Genomic DNA, 24,398 nt, shown 5'->3' on the forward strand with positions numbered 1-24,398 from the left:
TAATTTTGATCACCACAGCAGACAGACTCTGAGGTGCCCCATGATCCCCATCTCCTGCTGATGTTTATACCCTGTTGACCCCCTCCATTGAGTGTGGGAAGAACCTGCGACTTGCCTCTACAGCAAAAGTGACAAGGTATTTTATTAAGTACATGATTATATTACCTAAGATGTAGCTTCTGCCTTGCTGGAGCCCATTCTTCCTTGCTGGCTATGAAGAAGCAAGTGGCCATGCTGGAGAGGCAAGGAACTACACACAGCCTCTAAGAATTGAGGGCATCCTCCAGCCCTGGCCAGCACGAAAATCAGGCTATCAGTCCTACAACCACAAGGACCTAAATGCGGCCAACAAGCATATACGCAGGAAGTGGGCCTTCTGTAAGTGGAGCCCCCAGGTAACCCAGCCTTGGCTAATACCTGGGTTAGAGTCTTACTGGGCCCCAAGCAGAGGACCCAACATGCCGAAATTTCGGACTCACAGAAGCTATGATATAATAAATGAAACTGTTTTAAATAGCTAAATTTAGGGAGACCTGAGTAGCTCAGTCGGTTAAACAACTGATTCTTGATTTTGGCTCAGATCATGATCTCAAGGCGCTAAGATCAAGTCTCATGTTGGGCTCGCACTGGGCGTGGAGCCTGCCTAAGATTCTCTCTTTCCTTCTCCCTTTGCCCCTCCCTGCCATGCATGCTCTTTCCCTCCAAAATAAATAAATAAATCTTTTAAAAAAAATAAAAATAAAAAATGGCTAAATTTGTTATAATAATTTTTTGGATATTGTTGCAGAGTAAAAGAAAGTAAAGATAGTCACTTATGGAGGCTCTGCCAAATTTCTCCAGATATTGTTTCTCCATTTGAAATCAACATGTTAACTGATAGGGAGCTCCTCCGAACTATGTCAACAGCATCGTCCTCAGCAAATTTTCATTGGCTAGTTTTAATAACGAGGATTCTTGCCTAACTCAAATATTGCCAGGACATTTAGAAAATGATGATGTTCACCATCATTTCTTCTACATTTATTAGTTAGTAATCTAGTGCAAAGAACGTTCCCCTCTCTGCCATTCATTTATTATTTATGTCAAAAAACTCAGAATATTTTATACTGCAACAAAGTCTACCTGCTGTCAGTATTTATTCTTCTACTCAAATATTCCCAGATTTGACCAGTGGTAGCTTCTTCAAGCTAACTCCTGAGTCCTTATGACAAATCCCATAACTTTTTTTAAACCTGCCTTATTGAGGTATAATTCACTTAAAGTATACAATTCAGTGATTTTTAAAATTAAATTTACAAAATTGCAAAGCCATCAACACAATCAGATTTCCAAATGCCATTTTTTTTTTTTTTAACCAACTTCATGGCCGTTCTTCATTCCTCTTCCAACTCCCAACTTCAAGAAATCACTCATCTATTTTCTTTTTTTCTTTTTAAAGATTTTATTTATTTATTCATGAGAGACACAGAGAGAGAGGCAGAGGGAGAAGCAGGCTCCATGCAGGGAGCCCAATGCAGAACTCGATCCCCAGACCCAGGATTACGCCCTGAGCCAAAGACAGATGCTTAACTGCTGAGCCACCAGGCATCCCTCTATTTTGTTTCTATAGATTTCCTTTTCTAGAAATAAAATCACATAAGATGCAGTTTTTTGGGTCTGGATCTTGTTCACATAGTGAACTATTCTTAGTGAAAGTAAATTCTCAGTAAGGTAGTTCTGTGACTTCACTCTTAAGATTGTCATTCCATAAATACACTCCAAATAAATGGAAGATAAACTTTTTAAATGTTTTTGAGACACAGCCATGTTCAAAAGAGGAGTATGTCCATGGACCCAAAACAGAACAGAAAACACAGCAATAAAGGTCTATAGATTTCTATGGTCTCCTGATTTCTGTACCCAGAAGCAGCCAGGAGTTAGGGACTCTGCACAGCTAGAGACCTGAAATCAGGAGAGGCTGGGGAAAATGTCTTGCCATGAAATAAGGTTGATGAAAATGTTGAGTGCCATGTAGCCTACAATTTGTATAAGTGGCATTGCCTGCTCAGAGACTGAATCTATGATATCTCAAATATCACTGTAGGATGAGCACTCTAAGTCACCAATATAAGGCAAAGAATATAAAAACACTCACTGCCCTAGTAATATATAAAGTCCTTCCATGGGACTCAGGAGTTCAAGAACTCATTGCCAGGGGCACCTGGGTGGCACAGTTAGTTGGGTGTCCTCGTGTTTTCACCTCAGGTCGTGTCCTCAGGGTCCTGAGATTAAGAACCCTGAGGTCCTTAATTGGGCTCTGTGCTCAGCACAGAGTCTGCTTGACATTCTCTCTCCCTGTTCCTCTGCCCCTCCCGCTTGTGCACTCTCTCCATCTAAAATAAATAAATCTTAAAAACAAACAAAACTACTTACATTGTAGGTAAACATTTTTATCATATTTGTGTGCCTTCTTTTTGAGGAAGATGCCAAACTTTTTATCAGATTTTCTCTTTTTTTGTTTGTTTTCCATCGTATTTTCAATGAGGCCTATGATCCCCACATAGTAAAGGACCATTGCTCTAATACATGTGTGAGTTAACACACTGTAAACCACATAATGGTCCCCAGAGTCTACAGCATGGTATATTTAGTTCTGCCATTTATTTCTTCAAATGTTTGACTGCCAGACAGTTTATGTACATTAGGAACAGAACAGAAACAGGTCTATGCTTATCTATCAGTGTGAAAGGGATGAGCCAGAGTCAAGCGTTTTCTGAACAAAGCCAGAGCAGATCACATTACTGCTCAAGTCTCTGATGGCTGCACCCCCACGTTCACAGCAGTACTGTTCACAGGGGCCAAGGGGAGGAAGTAACCCACATGACTGCCAACAGATGAATGGATAAAAAAAATATAGACACGTAACCAAGTACTATTCAATCTTAAAAAGGAAGGAAATTCTGACACATGGATGAATCTTGAGGTCGTCACGCCAAGCGGGACAAGCCAATCACAGAAAGATAACTATGATCTCACTTAGGTGTGGGACATAGTGTAGTCAAATTCATAAAGACAGAAAACAGAATGATGGATGCCAGGGGTTGGGGGAGGGGAAATGCGGAGTTGTTTAATGGGAACAGACTTTCAGTTTTGCAAGCTGAAAAGGTTCTAGAGATCCATTGCGAAAGAACAACTTAACAACTTAACACTACTGAGCTGTACACTGAAAACTGGTTAAGATGGTAAATTTTATGTTTATGGAGCGGGGAGGGGGACGAAGAGGGGTGTTTATGTATCTATCCAGGCTACTCTCCTGGTCTAGCTTGTTTCCAGGGCTGCTTGCCTTATTAAAACCAGTAAAAAATTTTTTCCTTTAATTACTTGATTTTTATAATTGACAATCTAATGTTCCCTTTTATTAGTACTATACACATAATTAAAACGCTGACTTACCCTCCCACCTGCTGAATAATGGAATAAAAGATAATTTTGTTAGGACATGCAACTTGCTTTTTACTTAGCTCAAGGTAAACAAATTTCAGAAAATATTTCCATTATCTCAGCAGTCATCTGATATAAGAACAGCACTGGATCTGACAGCTCCGCTACCACACTTTAACTGTGACTCATGAAGAGTAAACTTCCTAGTTTCTAATTGCCTGAGTAACTTGTGACAATCACAAGGTCCTGTTTCTTGAAAATGGATTATGCTAATTCAACAATATTCATGGAAAAGCTTTAAAAGCAATAGCAATTTATCTTTTAAGAATGGCCTGTAACAGCTAACTTTCCCTTACATCCTACGTTTCTTTCAAGTTGCCTTCAATAGATGCTTCCTGGCTCAACTTGATTTTACTTTTCTCTCCTGGCTGAAAACTGAGATCCCTAAATTAAATTTTATGGGAATCAGCTAACTATCACTCTTGAATTGTGGCCAGGCCCTTAAGGCAATGAGCCCGGCTCTGGCTCCCCCGGCCCCCATCTAGCTCAGTCATGGGACTGGACTTGGGTCTGGATGGAGGAATGGAACAGAGTGCTGCAGTCACTCATGACTACAAAAGCAAAATGTGTGTTTCCAGTTTTAGAGCTGTTCACCTCACAGCACCCTCTCCCACACAAATATGCCCATGATGTACCTTTGTTTTCTTATCACAAAAGCAAAACATACACATTAGAAATGTTAAAAAATATAAGCAATGTAAAAGAACATATATACATATGCCTCAGTGGCAATCACTGCTATCAGATTAATATATTTGTCCTCTGCATATTTTTTAAATAAATATTGGATCATTAGGTACCTGTTTTATAATTTGCTTTATACTATAATGGACCATTTCCCCAATTCTGTATTCCTCTCTTCTAGGCCTGTAGTTCACCCCTCCCCAACTCCTGAATCCCTTCCATCGTGCTCTCCAGAGCTAACAATACCCTGTATCTTCATTTTCTCTGAATGATCCGCTTCACCTTCTTGCTCTAACCTAAACATGAATCTTCCTAGAGGGCAATGTTGTTCCTGGCTGTTCTTTCTGTGATAATCCTCAAATCACTGGGACTAAAATTGGAGATGTCCTCCTTGCTCTCCCTGATGCTTCCTCACACATTCTCCCTTCCTCCCTAAAGCCTCTTACATCACCAGACCATATACATATACCTACTCTCCCTCCCTTTTGCTGCCATCTATAAAGCCCCCAGTTATTTCATCATAGCTTGATAATTTTATTTTTTTTAAGATTTTATTTATGAGAGAGAGAGAAGTAGAAGGGACAGAAAGAGAGGGAGAAGCAGACTCTCCACTAAACAGGGAGCCTGCTATGGGTCTTGGTCCCAGGACCCTGGAACCATGACCTGAGCCCAAGGTGGACACTTAATCAACTGAACCACCCAGGCACCCCCTAGCTCAACAATTTTAGCTGCTGGTTTCCTGTCAGTCTCCCCTCTTAATTCTTGGTGATGTTAAATGACCCTCTCAATACCTCAGCCTCTTACTTCTGTGACCTCTCCTTTTATCTTTCTTCTGGAGGACATCAGGCATTCCTTGTCACAGCAATACCCCAGACCTCATTACCAGTTAACTGTGACTTTCCATTGCTTCAATTTCAGGGTACCTCTCTTTGATAACCTCCCTTAACTTTCTAGCTAGCTCCTTCTAGTATCTGACTCTAGTATCAACTCCACCAGAATCTACAATCCATTGATCCTATGTTCTTTTCACTCTCCCTCACCACTTACCCTCACATTTCAACTTCTTAAGCAGGTTAATTTCGGAGGTCCATAAACCTCTCTACCCCATGCCTACCTAGAATCTATGCAGTATCCTTGAGAATATGCATCTACTCCTTACTTTTACACAAGCCCCTCACTATGTTGTTATTTACTCCCCACTGAGCCTCACAGATTTTTTAAAGATGATTCAGGACTAAAACTTTTCTGATTCCTTCAAGTTTCCCATTTCTTAAACATTTCTATTCCTTCTTCTCCCTACTCTTTTTAACCAAGTGTGAGTAGGCCAAACTGAGAGAAGTGCTGAAGTAAAATACACACCAGATTTGAAAGACTTAAGTATCAAAAATATATGTTCATTAATAATTTTCATACTGATCACATGTTTCATACTGATCACATGTTGACATGATAATGTTTTAGATACACTGGGTTAGATAAAATATGTCATGGAAATTAATTGCAGCTGTTTCTTTTTCCTTTTTAATGTGACTGCTAGAAACATTTAAATTACATATATTCCACTGTATTTCTTTTTTTTTAATTCATTTTTTTAATTTATTTATGATAGTCACACAGAGAGAGAGAGAGAGAGAGAGAGGCAGAGACACAGGCAGAGGGAGAAGCAGGCTCCATGCACCGGGAGCCCGACCTGGGATTCGATCCCGGGTCTCCAGGATCCCGCCCTGGGCCAAAGGCAGGCGCTAAACCACTGCCCCACCCAGGGATCCCTATTCCACTGTATTTCTATTGGGTGGCACTGCTCTAAACAGTTCTGAACAGAATGGCTCCTTCATCCCTAAATTTCTATCCTTAGTTTTTGTTTAAATAACAGGAAGGTAAATAAATAAATAAATAAATAAATAAATAAATAAATAACAGGAAGGTGGGAAAGAAGATGGAATACAACATGCAATTAAAAGCAGAAACTAAATAAAATCTCTGTAATGCTTTGAAATTATCACTTTGACCTTCATGTGAAATTAAAATTTTTAAGATGACATTTTCCAAGTATAATAATAAATTATACTTAATTGGTAATTGGCATCAAAACACAACATTATCACTTCACTATCTGTGAAAGTTTACCAGCCATACGTTTCTCACTGCCCTGTACTTCAATAAAATATTTACAGCTTTAACATTAACAGAACATAAATTAATTTTATCCACACCAAATGATTTCTGTGTTTAAGGAAAGAGTCTTGCTTTACTTGCTTCCTAAAATGTTAAAGGAGTGAAATAAAGCACCCTCTGCCTTTCATTTCGGGCCTTTAGAAGGAGTTCAGGAACAAATCATTTAAATACTGCTCCTTCTCAAAGGGATCTCCTTAGCAACCTTTTATAGCTGGTCATGGGTTGCAGAATTCTCTCCATCTCCCATTCTTAATCGAGCCTGTGTTCCTTCCAGAACAAAGAAATTTAAAACAGAAACATAACTAGCTCTTTGACTAGATATTTTAAGTAAGTTTCACAATCTCCTTCATTTCTTTGGCCAGCTCCTTCCCTCTAAGCATTCTGTTCTCCTCTTATCCCTTCACTGACCAAGGTAAAGTCAGGTCTGGTAACCATGGCCTCTGTAAAAACAGCAGCAGCCACCTCCAACGCTTCCTGGCAGTCCCTATTAAAGGTCATATCTACTGGCCTATACTATGAAACCCCAGGCCCATGTCACAAATACAGATTGTTGACCTGTTTTTAATTAATTTATTCAATCTTTCCTGTGTAAGCTACAGAGTAGTTACAAAATAGTATATTTGAAAATAATAAGAAAAGTATCAAATCATGCAAATGATGACTGTCTTGCTCCTTTTTACTACCTTGGTGGTATTAACCACCTAATTTTATTAACTATACAGAAGGAAAAAATAAAATCCCAAGTTTAATAAGGCAAAATTTATGTAAATAACATTTTAAGGAAATAGGAAGTGTTGCCTCTAGATTAAAGGGAGAGTATTTGTGTCCAAAACAATGCCAAATTAGAGCCAGTGCCCACAGTCTTTTGTTTTCTGCCCTATCAAAAAGGTATCACTTTCCCCTATGGACAGTGAAATATAAGGGCAGCCACAGGAAAAAAGGGAAGGAGCTCAACTCAGAGCAAAAAAAAAGAAAAAAAAAAAAAGAATTGAGACTCATATTCATATAATCAACACGATCAAAGCAAAATAGATGGGACGCCTGAGTGGCTCAGCAGTTGGGCGCCTTTGGCTCAGGGCATGATCCTGCAGTCCCGGATTGAGTCTTGCATCAGGTTCCCTGCAGGGAGCCTGCTTCTCCCTCTGCCTATGTCTCTGCCTCTCTCTGTGTCTCTCATGAATAAATAAAATCTTAAAAAAAAAAAAAAAGGCAAAATAGAGAGGCTGCACAGCATGGTCTTTTTAAGGCCATGTATCAGCTTCTCTCCCTTCCCCAGTATCCATGGAGAATTTTACTTTTGTCAGGCCAGTTTCTAAAATGTCACAGTACAGAACGGAGACTATCCAGAAGAAAGACATGAGATCAATGTCAGGAAAAAGAGGATAGGATCGGGGCAAGGAAAAGGACATCCCTCCGTGATTCAGGACTCTCTTTTGGAGTGGGGAATCTAGGTACCAGCTGAAATGGAAAGAATACAGGGGAGAGTGAAGATGACAGACACGATGGGCTCCAGGAAAAGGGCTCCAGGATGGGTGAGGTGGTTTTGTGTGAGGGTAGATGTAAGGGGAGAGCTCCAAAAAAGCTATAAGGAATGAGGCAATTGAAAAAAATTTAAGGAAATTTTGAAAATTTTATTAAGTGTTGTTATAACTTTTAAAACGGATCCACTACAAGATCTTTTGAGAGATATTTTTTAAATATTTTTGACTGCTACAACTGTGTTCATTTGCTACTCTGTGTGGCTAGAGGGCAAGTATTTTAATTCAACAACTATGGGAAGAAGAAAGTAAAACTAGAAAGAATGTGGTTTGATCAAACAAGCTCAGGTTCTGATCTCTTCCTCAGTTATGTAAAACCATGTGGTACTTTTTACTAAAATTACTAATAAACCAACATTTTTTTTATTTTATAAAGGCAGTACTCAAGCAACATAAAAATTCTTAAGGACAGCACTGCATTCCCTACATCTAGCATGGAGTCTATAAATGGAAGTACTTGAAAAATGTCTGAATTAAGTATTTTACATTTTTACCCATAAATTTAACAATGTAAGAAGAAAACTTAAACTCAGAAAACTAAAAAGTCATTGAAAAAAACTGAGGAACTTCTAAGTAAATGGGAAGACATCCTATGTTCATGGATTGGAATGCTTAGCACTGTTAAAAGGCAATACTACCTAAAGGCATCTACAGATTCAATGCTATTCGTATCAGAATCCCACCTAGCTTCTCTGTAGAATTTACAAGCTGATCTAAAAGTCATACAGAAATACAAGGGACCGGGGATCCCTGGGTGGCTCAGCGGTTTAGCGCCTGCCTTTGGCCGAGGGCGCAATCCTGGAGTCCTGGGATCGAGTCCCACGTCGGGCTCCCGGCATGGAGCCTGCTTCTCCCTCCTCCTGTGTGTCTGCCTCTCTCTCTCTCTCTCTCTCTCTCTCTCTATCATGAACAAATAAATAAATAAATCTTTAAAAATAAAATAAGAAATACAAGGGACCCAGGAGAGCCAAAATAGTCTTGAAAAAGAACTAGTCTAGGAGACTCATACTTTTGGATTTCAAAATTTACTATGAAGAAATGGAAATTGATTAAGACAGCATGGCATTGGCATGACAGAACAGAACTGTGAGTCCAGAAATAAACCCAGAGATATATGGTCAACTGATATCTGACAAGGGTGCCAGGACTATTTAAGAGGAAAAAATAGTCTCTTTAAGAAATGGTCCTAGGACAACTGGATATCCATGAGCAAAAGAATGATGTTGGTCACTTATTTACTTCAGATCCTATGCAAAAATTCATTGAAGATGGATCAAAGACCAGCAAAGTATAAGAGCCAAGACTATAAAACTCTTAAGAGGAAAACACAAAGTAAATGTTCATGATCTCCATTTGGCAATAGATTCTTAAGATACCAAAACAACAAACAACAAAAGAAAAAATAGATACCTTAAACTTCATCAATATTAAAACTTTTGTGCTTAAAAGTATACTATCAAGAAAATGAAAAGAAAGCCCACAGAATAGGAGAAAATATTTACAAATCACATATCTGATAAGGGACTTCAATCTAGAATACATAAAGAATTATCACAACTATAGAAAGATAAACAACCCAATTTAAAAATAGGCAAAGATGAACAGAAAGATGCACAAATGGCCAATGAACACATGAAAACATGCTCAAAAGCATTAATAATCAAGGAAATGCAAATCAGAACCAAATGAGATAGATGCCATTTTATACCCACCAGGATAGCCAGAATCAAAAAGTCACATAACAGCAGGTATTGGTGAGGATGTGGAGAAATCAAAACCTTCAAACACTGCCAGGTAGGAATGTCAAATGATGGAGCTACTTTGGTAAACAGTTTGGCTGTTCCTCAAAAGTTAAAACACAGAATTACCAGTTGACCCAACAATTCTCCTCCTAGGCATATAACCAAGAGAAATCAAAACTCAGTCCACATAAAACCTTGTCAAAGAATGTTTATAGGAGCATTCTTCATAACAGCCAAGGTGGAAGTGACTCAAATGTCCATCAACTAATGAAAGGATACACAAAATACTGGCATATCCTTATAGTTGGATATTCAGCAGTAAAAAGAAATGAAGTAGTGATACATGCTATTACATGGATGAACCTTGAAAACACTGTGCTAAAGTAAGTCAGGCACAAAAGACCACTTATTATATTATATAATCCACTTATATGGAATATCCAGAATAGGCAAATCTATAGAGATAGAAATTAAATTAGTTGTTCTTTGGGGTGGTGGTACTGAGGAATGCTGGATGATAGCTGAAGGTACTGGATGTCTTTCAGAGGTGACAAAAATGTTATAAAAGGGAGTGTGGTGATGGTTACATTAATTCTGTGAATATACCAAAAACATTAAATTACACACTTTAAATGGCTGACTTATATTCTGTGAATTACACCTTGATAAAGCTGTCACAAAAAATTAAGAAAGCATTATCATCAAAAAAAATTAGGGAATTATCAAAACACCAATTACCTATTTTTACTGATAGAGTTTTTTAAACTGTATTTTACAGTATCTGCCAAATGCAATAAAAATCTCTATCAAATTGAGGGATGACAAGAGACACTGTACAAAACAGTGAAGCTCGCTTAGCCTCTCTCTAGCTAAGTATCCATCTCACACTCCCCAGTCCCTCTAGATTATGCTGACTGGTCTCCACGACAACTACTAGCCATGAGTAGGCACCAGGTGAGCCATATGCTTACCTTAAACATGCTTATACTTAAATTTTGTAAGGTTTGTTCCCAAACCCATGCAATCAATAGCACTTATACGTACAATAACAATTTCATGAAATGATGCAATAAACTGATAAAATACATATATAACAATACTTCTTGAAAGAAGAATACAGGCAAACAGCAAATGAAGAATGCACATTGAAAAAAGAATGACCTTAGGAAACAGAAGAAAATTTCAGACAGAAAGGTTTCTTCTCTTGAAGAGAAACTGAATCTATGTCTTATCTTTAATATGACCTGTAAGACCCAGCACCACCTTGCCTTCCCTACATTTCCTACAACTCTCCCTCACATTTCTCTATGCTTCAGACATCCTGGTGTTCTGTCAGTTTCAAAAACCGTTTGATCTCTTAAGAGTCCTAACTGTGGCTAACCCAAGTGGCTCAGTGGTTTAGCACTACCTTCAGCCCAGGGTGTGATCCTGGGGACCAGGGACTGAGTCCCATGTCGGACTCCCTGCATGGGGCCTGCTTCTCCCTCTGCCTGTGTCTCTGCTTCTCTGTGTCTCATGAATAAATAAATAAATAAAAGTCCTAACTGTGACTTTCTTCTGCCTGGAAATATCCATTCATGTATCTAAACCTTCTCCCTCAGTCTGGCTAATTTCTTAAAGCCAAGTATCTTTTATGCAAAGACACATGTATCTCTGAGAGTAGCACACAACGGATGCTCAATGAGGAAGTCAACTTCGTTATGTAAATATGGGAAGAAATGTCTAAAAGAATAAACGGCCATTACCACTAGATGGTAGGATATAAAGTGTTACTTTCTTCTTAGTATCGTTCTGTGATGTTCTAATTTTTACAACAAATACATATCATTTCTGCAAAGATTAAAGGTACTTTGAACAAGTACCTAGGCCCTTCCCACTTTGATCCTTCAGCACTGTAGTGTCTGTGCTGAAAAATACTATTTTATTAAATATTTAAACTTTTAACTAAGGCAGATTGATATAGCTTCCTGATAAGGTGAATCATTAAGAAAACTTCCTACTCTATCATCAAAGTACATAGAGGTGCTTCAGATACCTGCAGGGTAAACTTTCTGCTCCTTCAAGAATACTATGTTTACTCCCAGATAATTTGGGTTATTCTAAAATCCTGTTATTGGTCCTTTAATATAGTAAAAACTATACAAAGGAGCACTACTTGTATAAATTCTGTATCCTCTGGTCAAAACATGTTGTATTTAAGACATCTATCACTAGAACACAGACATTTTGATAATAAATGTTATGAGAGAGAGGAGAAAGGAGGAAGGGAGAAAAGGGCAGGGAGAAGGAGAGAGGCAGGGAGCGAGAACTGAATCTCAAACCTAACAAGTAATAACATAATGTGCTGGTCTCTATCTGATGACACATGGTAATCTAAGGATATTATCTATTTATCACACCATTAATAAGTCACTACCAACCTCTACTAACACACTTAGAATCAGCAACTCAGAGGTAGACACAACTTACTCTGAGGACACAAACTAATTTCCAACCACTTAAAGTCAATCAAAAAGCCATGTAAATTCAGGTATGTTTGGGGTTTTTTTAATCCAAAAGCACAGGAAGCAAAAACAAAACAAAACAAAAAAAATCCTAAAACACACACACACACACACAAAACAAAAGCACAGGAAGCAGAATGTGAGCATCCTTCCCATTTCTTGGGCCTGCTGACCAAGGAGAAAAAGCTGTTGTTACCAGCAGTTAATGGAGCTTATTCTTCTAATCCTTTTATAGAACATACATCATTATTTTAACTTCTTGTCCTGCAATTCCATTTATAAAACCTTAAAGTAAGGCCTAAAATCAGAAAAGGCCTTCTGCTGAAAGAGCAGATCTGACAGTAATTGTCTTTTTGTTTCAGCTTTAAGATTTAGTTTGGTATTTAATACTAATTTCACAATCATTTAAATAGGCTCATTATGCAATTAAAATTATGCATAAATGCAAATATTTTCATAAAAATATTATAGCTGACCCTTGAATAAATGGGTTGGAACTGCATGGGTCCCTTTATACTGTATTTTTTTTATTTTTTTTTAATTTATTTATGATAGGCACACAGTGAGAGAGAGAGGCAGAGACACAGGCAGAGGGAGAAGCAGGCTCCATGCACCAGGAGCCTGACGTGGGATTCGATCCCGGATCTCCAGGATCGTGCCCTGGGCCAAAGGCAGGCGCTAAACCACTGCGCCACCCAGGGATCCCTATACTGTATTTTTTCAATTAAATATAGTACAATACTATAAACGTATTTTCTCCTATGACTTTAACATTTTCTATTACTTTATTATAATAATAATAATAATATAGTATATAATACATATAAAAGGTCTCTGTTAATTGACTGTTTATGGTATTGGTAAGGTTTCTGGCCAATAAACAGTAAGCTATCAGCAATTAACTTTCTGGGGAGTCAAAAGTTACACATGAATTTTCAACTAAGCCTCATGCTGTTCAAGAGTCAACTGTACATACTACTTCAAGTTACATTTTTGAGTTACTTTTAAAATCAACTAATGGCTATCAAATGTCAATTACAAAAGATCTTACCCAACTGCCACAGAGTGCATGAGCCAGAGGTGAAATCAAAGGGAAGTAGGCTGATTTAGCTAAACACAAAATGGGAATTTTTAAATACTATGTTAGAGCAGCAAACTCCCACATACTACCTTTGGCAGTTTATTTGGCTGCTCAGGAAACAAAAAAATTTCATATAGTCCTGTTTGTGGCAAAAACTGTAGATAATCAGAATGGAGTAAGTACAAGACACTAACTCTGATATATTTCTTGGCTCATTCTCAAGATCTTTGGGTTCCCCTACAAGGCAGACTAATTCTAGGTCTAGTTTCCCAGCAGTTTCAAATATATAGAACAACTCTTGAGTCATCCTGATTAAGTTAGAATCAGACTACTTCACAAATTACTATATACTATAGTACAGAACTCTATGTTCATCTAACCCGTGGAGGGCCCAGAGGGAGGGGCTTAGGGACTACAATCATTCCTTCGCCCACTCTACCATTGAGCAGGACAACAGTCCCCTGGCTACACAATGCCAGGAACTGTAGTCACAGGTAAGAGACACATACAGAATAATGAGACATCAGTCATTTCACTGCCCCACGTGGGGCACTAAACTAATTTTTAGCACTATGCAGATGCCTTACAATGCAGATAAACAAAGGCTGGATAAAGACAAACAAATGAAAGGTAAAGGGAAGTGGTTCTGCAACATGCTGGCTATATGGCCTTGGGCAAGTTACATAACCTCTCTATTCTTTTGCTTTCTAGAGTTTGTTTCTAAATTTGTTATGAGGATTACATTAATGTTATATTCAGTATATGTAAAATCTATTCCTAAGATGTGAGGAAGAAAGTTTCCCTCATTAAAGATTATATTTTTCTGCTATGCTACAATTTTTATAAACAAGCTTTATCAAGATTAAAGTACTGACAAAAGTTAATTTAACTTTATATAATGCTTTATTCCACTTAAAACACAGCTCATCTACCACAGGAACAGGATTGTTCTAGTTATTCATTTAACCTTTCCTGCTAAAGGGAAAAGGCCTCAGTGCCTCATAATTAGTGGTGGTTAATAGAAAACAGGAACGTGATGAAATCTAAAAATTTACAACAATGAAAATGCTTCAATTAAAATACTTAAAAATTTAAATCCTTTATGTTGTGGCATTTTTAAGTGCTTTGCAACTTTCTTCAAATACAAAAGTGTAACAAAAATTATTTAAATAATGGCAGTAAGAAAAACTTGTAAAATGAGAGTAAAAAGCTCCCCTAAGCTCTGTGAAGCAGAACTGTCTCCTTGACGGACAAGTACCCACAGGTACAGGTCAGTCTTTTGAGAGTTTATAAATGACCAGATCAGCAGTAGACAGGGCCCAAAGGAGGGGTGAAGGGTAAGGGAGTGACCACCAAGAGGCACCCGTGGAGTTTGGGGAATGACAGAACTTGATTATGGAGACGGTTAGCACAACTGAGTATCTGTCAAAATTTGAAAGACTGTAATTGAAAAGGGTAAATTTTACTGTATGTAAATTATACTTTCAAAAAATGGAAGAGATGTAGGAAAAAATTAAATTGCCTATTAAAGTAAAAATTTTTGTCTTTTGAACCAAATTATATGAAAAATTTTCCTTAATGAGTTCAAATGCTAGAAACTACTGGTATAATTGAGTACATTAAAAAAATTTTCCAGGGACACCTGGGTGGCTCAGCAGTTGAATGTCTGTCTTCAGCTGAGGGCGTGGTCCCTGGTCCAGGGATTGAATCCCATGTCAGGCTCCCTGCATGGAGCCTGCTTCTCCCTCTGCCTAGGTCTCGGCTTCTCTGTGTCCCTCATAAATAAATAAAATAATAAATAAAATTAAAAACTAATAATACAATCTTCACACAAAAAAAATTTTCCAAACAGGGGCACCTGAGTAGGGTAGCTCAGTCAGTTGAGCATGGGACTCTTGGTTTGGGCTCAGGTCATGATCTCATAAGTCATGAAATGGAGCCCTGCATGGGGGACACTGCTCGACAGGGAGTCTGCTTGGGCATTCTCACCCTCTGCTCCTCCCCCGCCACTCCCACATGCTCATATGCTCTTTCATTCTCTCTCAAATAAATCTTTAAAAAGATTTTTTTCCCAAACGGTGAGAAATAAGGTATAATATTTGATCTTTTAGAAACATTAAGCTATCTTGAGGTACCAGATCACATAAAAGTTGACTGAATGCCTAGGTATGGCCTCCCTTGCTTTCTCTAAACTCATAATTTTGTTTGGTTTTTCTGAATATAGGAAAAGTATTAAAAAGAGAATTAAAAGTAAAACTAGAAAATAATTCATAATATGATTTCTATGTACTACAGAAACCATTAAAATACACAGTTGAACAGTTAGTTATACGTCTTAATGAGGGTCCTGAAGGCCCAGAAAGATAAAGGGATTTTTGCTTTCCCTACCAGTCACCCTGAGGCTCCTAATGGTCTAGGCATCTTGCTTAAGAAGATGACTTTCTCCAACCCAGAAAACTATATACCTCCCAACTAAGAAGAGGCTACATTAATTAAGCCAGGCTTTATGCTAAACTCTGTGCATTCACAGCAATCTATCTTTCAGATAAAGAATCTTGAGGCCAAGAAGTGACGGAAGGGTAGAACTGGGGTCCAGGCCAAAGCACACACAGCCACCGCACCCTGGTATAGGCCTGCACCCTGGTATAGGCCTGCACCACAGCGTGGAGTAAACGACATGCTACTCCACCTGTTCCAGGGCCCTTCACAGTTCCACACATCTACAGATTGGGGTCTGCATCTCAGATTACGGTCTACGGACCCTTTTACATGCTAAAAATTATTGAGGAATCCAAGGAGCTTTTATGTGTGTGAGTCATAATCTATCAACATCTCTTGTATTAAAATTTTAAACTGAGAAATTTTTAAATCAAGTCACTTAAATCATTTAAAAATATTAAACACATTAATATAAGTAACACTTTTATGGGAAAAAAACACCCTCTATTTAAAAAAAAGAAACAAGAAGGGTGGTATTGTTTTACATTTTTTGGAAAACTCTTAAAAGTCATGCTTAATAAAAGCCAGCTAGATCTTGTATTTGCTTCTGAGGTCTGGTATTACATTCATAGTTACACAGTCATGTAGCCAAGGAAAATACCACTATACCCTCAAGAGAATGAAAGCAGAAGAGCAGATTACGTCTTAATATTACTTCAAAAACAGTCTGACCTTGAAAGGGTTTCAGGAATCCCCAAGAGCCTTACCACCACACTTGGAGAAATACCACTCTAGTCAAACCAGAGGAAGTCCTACATCTGATTTCAGCAGTTACCCACTCTCTAACTTGGATTCCAACTTTACTCTCTCTTGCTTCCCTAACTACCAACATCCCCCACCCCGCCAAATGTACCATCTTCCCTAAAAAACGAAACTTTCTACTTAAGCTGTCTCCTTTCTCTGAAGTCACCAAAATTCTTGAAAAAGTAGTTCCCACTTACTCTACCTCTCCTTTTTATTATTTTAATTAACAAATACAGAGATGTTCTCATTTTTTAAAAAAGTCCAAACAATAGAGATAAATCACCATCCATAATTCCAGTCTCTTCACCAGAGGTAACTATAATCACTGTCACCCCCTAGAAAATACTCTGAACTGTTAACTAAGTAATAGGATTGAACTTTCTATATTCTTGTGATTTTCTCTCTTCAAATAGTTATTTTTAAAATATCCTGAAAGAGAGTTGTTGAGATTCCAATTCTTTTGGTTATCCAAGGTATAGGTCAAAGAATAAGGGCTACTAATTAGGAGATTACAGAGAGAAAATGAGTGGCATTCCTATACAAAGCGAGTACTAAACAAAATGCTACGACAATGCTGATTTTATCATACTACAACATAATAAGACAGAATAATGAGACATAGTCATCCTGATATACATATGTGTCTGGGTGTGTGTGTATAAAACAGTGTCTTCAGGGTTTGTATAACAGTTTCACATATACCTGCTCTTTAAAATTTCACATAACCCATGAGGTCAATAGGAATTATGATTAACATTTTATACATAAGAAAGCCAAAGTTGTAGGACAGCAGGAGAAAAAACAGCTCAAAATTACATAGCTAGAAAGATGCGTATCAGAAACCAGACAGAAGTTATATTTTCTGACTCAAATCAAATCCCATTCCTTTATATTACATTGAACAGTACACCAAAAACTCTCACAATATAAAAATATTAAGTTCTACTTTAAAAATAATGAAGTTCTTTCTTATTTTTAGAGTTACTTTGGAAAAAAAATTATCTCTACTTCCAAAGTTGAAAATACAAAGTGGTAGAAGTTCTGAATGCAAAAAAGAAATTATTTTTGCTTCTTTATTACACAATACAATCCCTTAGGAAGCTTGCATTTTACTTAAAACAGTTGAAATTTACTAAAATCCACATCAACATGTAGACGCATTATGAAATTAGAAAAATAACTTCTTAAATCCTTTATTTAGGCATTGCCATCAACAAAGACCCAAGACTCCTAATGTAAAAATGATGCAACAGTATCTGAAAAGAACACCAGATGTACATACTTCATGGATGCTACCACTGCATCTCAGTGCTACCCTTGAAACTCCTGCAAGGAATGCAGAATCATGTGGAAATTCCTTAAGGTTCACTATCAGAATTTTGAACTAAATTATTAAAAAGTACTAAACCTATTTATACAAATAACAAAGCATTTAATTCATTATTGAACTTACTGAAATACTGTTTCCAAGCCCCTATTTTTTTTCCTACACCAAGGTAGCTCCAGAGGAGCTCAACACATCTAAATGATATATTTATTATGACACATTAGATTATGAAAAAAACTGAACTTGAACTATTTCTTATTAAGGGCTCTGAATCTTAGTATCTCAATTTCACACATAATAACATGAGAAAATTTTAAAGCCATGATTAAGCTAATCTTTTTAACACATGCTGGCATTTTAAAAATATGGGCAAGCGGGGTGGCCTGGCTGACTCATTCAGTGGGGCATGCAACTCTTAATCTCAAGGTTGGGAGTTTGAACCCCACACTGGGTGTGCAGATTACTTAAAAATAAAATCCTAAAAAAAAACCATACACACATACACATATATATATTGGGAAGATAACTGATTTTTTCACATTTTACTCTTCTTAAATGTAAAAGATGTATACCTGCTCTCAACACAACGTTTTCAGAAGACCAAAACCCATGAGATATAATTCAATACTTAAGTTAATCTAAAGAACTGTAAAGCTACTTTACTAATAAATATTTGAGTATTTCTCTTACCTCTGTTTCTGTACAATGTGAATATCCCAATTTACCTGTAATAAAAATACACAAAGTTACTTCCAAAGGATTTTAGCTTATCACTGATAAATACTTGAGCTACCTTGCCATAGATAGCTTCATTATATCTATGAAAATCTATGCAAATAGAAGGTGCCTCAATGGCTGATATTCTAGAAGGTCCTGCTTAGAGATTTGTTTATACAGGTCCATAAGAAAATAATAAGGAGGAAGATGGGAAGAATACACTCAACTGTAATAAGATTTAAAACACACATATTTTACTATGCATATATAAGTTAATGAAAGTAAAATAAAAATACTTTTATTAAAGTCTTACTTTTTAAAACATTAAAGGTATTTAAAAGGTACCTTTTAAAATACTCTAAAATACCTTCAAAAAATTTTAAGACTCTTGGGCTTTTTTCCAAATATATATTCCAGTTTAAAGGTACAGTGATCATTTCAATGAAAGTATAAATGCCTCAAACTAATATTTTCTTTAATATATAATGGTTGTTCTTTGGTAAGATTAGACAAAACCATATTATTAAAGAATAACTATAATTGAACAATATATGGTTGTTCCAACATCAATATTTTCTGCTCACTGAGACATAATTGCAAGGAACATATACAATTATATATTTCTGTCAATTTGGATGAATAAAACATATACTTTTAAAATAAAAACCAGCTATTTTAAAGATCACTTATTAATTAGTTTTAACAAAAAGAATAGGTTATGCATTTATATTGGGTACTAAAACATTTAATTTCCTCAGTCCACACTTCTCAAATTTCATTGTCCTCAGTTCAAACATACATTAACCTCTACCTCCTTCCAACAACACTCTTTCCCCCGAAGTGCTTCCTCTCTCCAGCCTCCGACTTCAATATCTAGCCCTAGCCCACAATGGTTGTTTCAGTAGCCTGTTTTTTCTTTAATGCTTAATGAGAATTTATACACCTTACAGTTTATGATGATACCACCAAAAAAAAAAAAAAAAAAAAAAAAGGTTTTTTTATGTGCCTCCCAACTCTTAAAATGGAAAAACTGAAATCCACAATTTCTGATGACCTAATGATCCTAAGTACTGGCAGAAACTGAGACCAGAAAACAAGGGACCGTGGGTTCTGTGGATTAAAAATGATATGTGAGCAATAAATAAAAGTTAAAATTATATACGAGCAATAAATATAGAGATAAAATGAGTTTACTATATAATGGTTTTATATACTTTGGTTTGATGAATAACTACATATTATTTTTAAGTAAAACTATATATTACAGACTTATGTATCATATATATACTTTTTTAAGATTTTATTTATTTATTTTACAGAAAAAGAGAGGACAAGCAGGGGGAGCTGCAGGCAGACAGAGAATAAGAAGCAGATTACTCTCTGAGCAGGAAGCCTGATGTGGGGCTCCATTGAAGGACCCTGGGATTATTACCTGAGCCAAAGGCAACTCTTAACCAGGTGCCCCTACCATATATTTTATTTATATATACATATGACTGCTCAGAACATTAGTGCTTTGGGTAGAATAATTATCCTTGACCCCCAAAGAGAGGGTGATTAGCTTAACCTAGGAAAACTGTGAACACAGGTTTGAAGAAGGGCACAGACTACCTCTCAACAAACTTTTAGAGTATCTACTCTATAGAAAGGAAGGAGGGAAAGGAAGCAGGGAGGGAGGGAGGAGAAATACGGCGTTAACCCAACAGAGAGTAACTCTTGGAGAGTACATGGATGTATATATCTCCAGTATGACAGATTCTTAAGACAAAAAGAATTGCAAAGAAAGTGGCAGGTTTGTTGTTGGTAGTAGTAAAGCTCGGAAAAAAACAAATTTTCATTTGACAATTTTTGAGTTGAACCTGTTTTATATATATTGTAGCATTGAGCAACAAATATGCTGATGTTGCTGGGAATCATAAGCTGAGGGAGAAGGACCATACCAGCCTAACATGTTGGAAGGAGACAAAGAGCCCTATGGTGGTGAACCAGAATTAGGGGTATTAACAAATAAAAAAAAAAAAAAATACTTCCTAGCTCTTCCTTCAAAAGAGGGAGAAGTAATAGCACCCCATTTTGCAAGAGCACACTCTCAAAGGAATCAGTACTCAGGGGACTGGCTGACTCCATGGATGGGACAAGGAAATTACAAGATAAGCTGGAACATCTTTTTGCACCAGAAAGTAATGAAGTACTTAAAGGATGACAGACTGATGTCAAAATGGCACAAGTCTTATGAAATAGATTTTTATGATGACCTACATTATAAAAATGAAAATGCTTTTCTATAAAGAGTACCAAAAATTTTTGTGGGAGTGCACCACCACTTTTGGTTATTCAGTTTGAGCTGGTGATTAAATCATGCAACTATGGAAATGTGGTTAAGTATGAAGTGCTTGACCACCTACACTACTCTGCCACCCAAATCCCTGCCCAGACTCTGACCCAGGAATCAAAAAATCCCAATTATATGACAGCAGAGCTTTAAGGAAACTTGGAAATGATCTTGCCCAATCCATTCATTTTACAGATGAGTAAGTCAAATTACTTGCGCAAAATGACAGGGCTAAGAGTAAACTCCAAGACTCCTGACCCTTGTCACGAGCATTGTTGTGGTTTTGTTATCCTGTCTTCCCATTCCCACTTACAGGGACCAGTGGGGTTCAGGAAGGGGACTAGAGATGTGCTATCGTAGCTACCTACCCATTATAATATTGTTTCTGGAGAAATGGGGAAATGTATTCCTTGATTTAGCAGTTGGAAACTGCCAGTAGAGCAATAAAGAAATTTTCATTTGACAATTTTTGAGTCCTTCTTCAAAGGTGAACCATCCCTGTTTTCCAGAACCAAACCTAAAGAATCCCTCTAAAACCTATAATCTTAGGACTTCATTTTCTACAGGTCAAGTAAACTACGCCGATGGTAGGCCTACCAAGGTTTCGTATTACTTTTTTAAGATATTATTTATTTATTCATGAGACACACAGAGGCAGAGACACAGGCAGAGGGAGAAGTAGGCTCCCAGCAGGGACTCAATCCCAGGACCCTGGGATCACAACCTGAGTTGAAGGCAGACAATCACTGAGCCAACTTTAGTTGCCCTGGAAAGGCAGTGGGTACAGAAGAGCAGGGGCAAGCCTTTAGAATTGGGACAGTCCCAGATTCAAATCTCACTTCCATACTTAACTGTGTTATATGATTTTAAAATACTTTCCAGAGTTTTCCACTTTCTCATCTACAAAAAAAGAAAATAATATCTACCTCATGAGGCTTATGTGAAAATTAAACGAAAAAAATGCTTTGAAGGGCTCTGCATGATGCCTATGGCAGAGGCTCAGCAAATGGTGGCTAAGCTTACCATTATTAACCCTGTGGAGAGACAAGAGTTGTAGATACACTAAAATAGAGTCCTAAGGAAAACTGGCATGGGAAAATATATTTACTAGGATTATAACCACGTAAAAGAGGTATCAATTTTGAAATTAAAAAGTAGCTAAATCATATGAAAAATTATCATAAAATTCAACTCATTTTTATACTCCATTAAGATGTTTAAAAGCCACCACCTTTTACTTTATACCTCTCTGCAGAACTTCCTAATACATCATACCTTCCCCCCAATTACTTATGTGACGGTGTCCAGGATGATGACACTCATTGGTCAAACAGCTGGAGCTCAGCAATGGCTCAGGTTGGGATGATGGGAAGTAAAGTTTCATCAGTTATTACTCAAAACTGAAAATAAGAAAGCCTGAAATGGCAATCTCTATAATCAACCCATAAATTAAAAGACTATAAAGTCTACAGAACTTGTGAACATACTACTTTACATAGCAAAGTGACTGCAACTGTGACTAAGTTAAGGCTTTAGAAATTAGGAGATTTTGGTACATTATCCAGGCACGGCCAATGTAATCATGAGTAGCTTTTTATGAGAGAGAGGCAGGAGAGTCCAAGAAGGAACTGTGATGATGGAAGCAAAGACTGGAACCATGTGAATGCAAGAACATAAGGCAAGGAATGCGGAAGTCTCTAGAAGCTAGAAGAGGCCGGGACCAGATTCTCCCCTGCAGCCTCCAGAAGGAATACAGCCCTGTAAATACCTCAATTTTAGCCCATAAGACCCATTTTCAGACTTCTAACCACCAGAACTAGCTAATAATTTTGTGTTGTTTTAAGCCACAACAGTAGTGATTTGTTACAGGATATGAAGACATGGTCCATGAAAAAGTCAAAGCAACATGACATGCTCTCACCATCCCAAATGCGACCCCCAAGCGACCATGTGTATGGTCTAATCCCCATGCAGAATGTCCCAGAGTAAGAACTTACCCACTAGCACAAGGTAGTAGGACACAGTGGTTAACAGCAAGGGTTGAATGTCAGACTCCCAAGGTTTGAATCCCAGGTAGGTTACTCGCTAAATTTAAGGCCTCTATGCTTCAGTCTCCCATTTGTAAGGCAGAGGCTAAGAAGATTACCTATCTCAGGGTGCCTGGGTGGTCCAGTCAGTTAAGCATCTGCCTTCAGCTCAGGTCATGACCCCAGCTTCAGGGGTCTTCGGATTAAGCCTTGTTGTCAGGGTCCCTGCTCAGAAGGGAGTCTGCTTCTTGCCCCTCTGCCCCTCCCCACCCTCGTGCTCTATCAAATAAATAAATAAATAACTTTAAAAAAGAAGAGTACCTCTCACAGGATTGTTGTGAGGATCTAAAGTGATAATCCAAGAAAACTACTCAGTTTACTGCCTGCCACAGAGTAAGCATTCAATATTAGCTCTATTACCATTTTAGTCTTTGAGCGTTCTCCCCAAAGAGAAAATAAGCCAAAAACTTGTCTTCCAAACTCAAAAAGCTCTAAGTCAATAGATCAGTTGGCCCCTTAAATACCTAGGTATCATTTAATAAGCCCTCACCCATGCCTTGGCCTGTAGATGCAAAGCCTGCCACCTAACCTCTGTAAGTTCTAGGGGGTCTCCTGTGTCTGCACAGTGTCATCTTGAGGAGAAGGCAGCTGACCTTTCATAATTTGTTAAACTTTTCTGAAGATATAGGACTCACAGGGAGGCATTTGAATCCTCACCCTTCCTGTTCTCCCCTCACACTCTCACCATCTCCCTCCTCCCTGTCTCCGCTAGAGTAACTTAGTGGTCACCTTTTACTGCCAGTGCACACCCTTGAGGGTCTTATCTTACTTCCTAAGTGCACCCTCCAAAACTGACAGCACTCTGAGAATGATTCTAGTTCTTAGAAAAATTATTAATTTTTCATCTCCCTACCCTGAATATCTCTGATTGAAACTTCATTTCTATTTTTACAAGATACCAACCTTAAAGGAAAAGCTATGAGCAGTGGAACTAATCCAAAAACCTCTGCCAGAGATGTATTAAAGGAAAAAGCATCCATCCAAACTACCCTATTTCTAGAAACAACATGCCATTCAAACCAATCCCCACAATGCTTTTAAACCCCAAGAAAAACTGTTAATGAAATATCTCATTAATACTTACAATTAATCAATACTTGCTCTATATAGAGCAAACATATACATGCTGGTGTAAAACCTTCATTTTTACAGCTGAGGAGTCTCAAGCTCTAGGGAATAAATTACTCACTGAAGGTCAAAGAACTGTGACCAGTTACCCAGGCTGCTTACCCACCCAGCTGTCCTACATTCTCCCCTAGCTCACTAAGAGAGAGACTCCTAGGAGGCAATGGATGCCCAAAAGTGAAGCACAGGATCAGCACTGGTGGGGAAAGTTTGGGAATATTAAAAAACTTTATTTTATTTTTTTATTTGAGAGACAGCAAGAGAGCATGAGCAGGGTGAGGACAGAGGGAGAAGCAGGCTCCCCACTGAGCAGGGAATCCAAGGCAGAGCTCAATCCTAGGACCCTGGGAGCATGACCCGAGT

General features: G+C 37.7%; 1 protein-coding gene across 15 annotated transcripts in view; it reads right to left on the reverse strand.

Moving 5' to 3' along the window:
* LOC112648106 (centrosomal protein of 76 kDa) overlaps nt 1-24,398 on the reverse strand; it is a 233,806-nt gene that overhangs the window by 153,941 nt on the left and 55,467 nt on the right. For all 15 annotated transcript variants that reach the window (XM_049111871.1, XM_049111872.1, XM_049111873.1 and 12 more), the window contains one exon: nt 18,465-18,499. In XM_049111871.1, the coding sequence (XP_048967828.1) occupies nt 18,465-18,499 (35 nt within the window). The remainder of the gene's footprint in view (nt 1-18,464; nt 18,500-24,398) is intronic.

The sequence above is a fragment of the Canis lupus genome, chromosome 7 (assembly GCF_003254725.2).
Source record: "Canis lupus dingo isolate Sandy chromosome 7, ASM325472v2, whole genome shotgun sequence".
Lineage (NCBI taxonomy): Eukaryota > Metazoa > Chordata > Mammalia > Carnivora > Canidae > Canis > Canis lupus.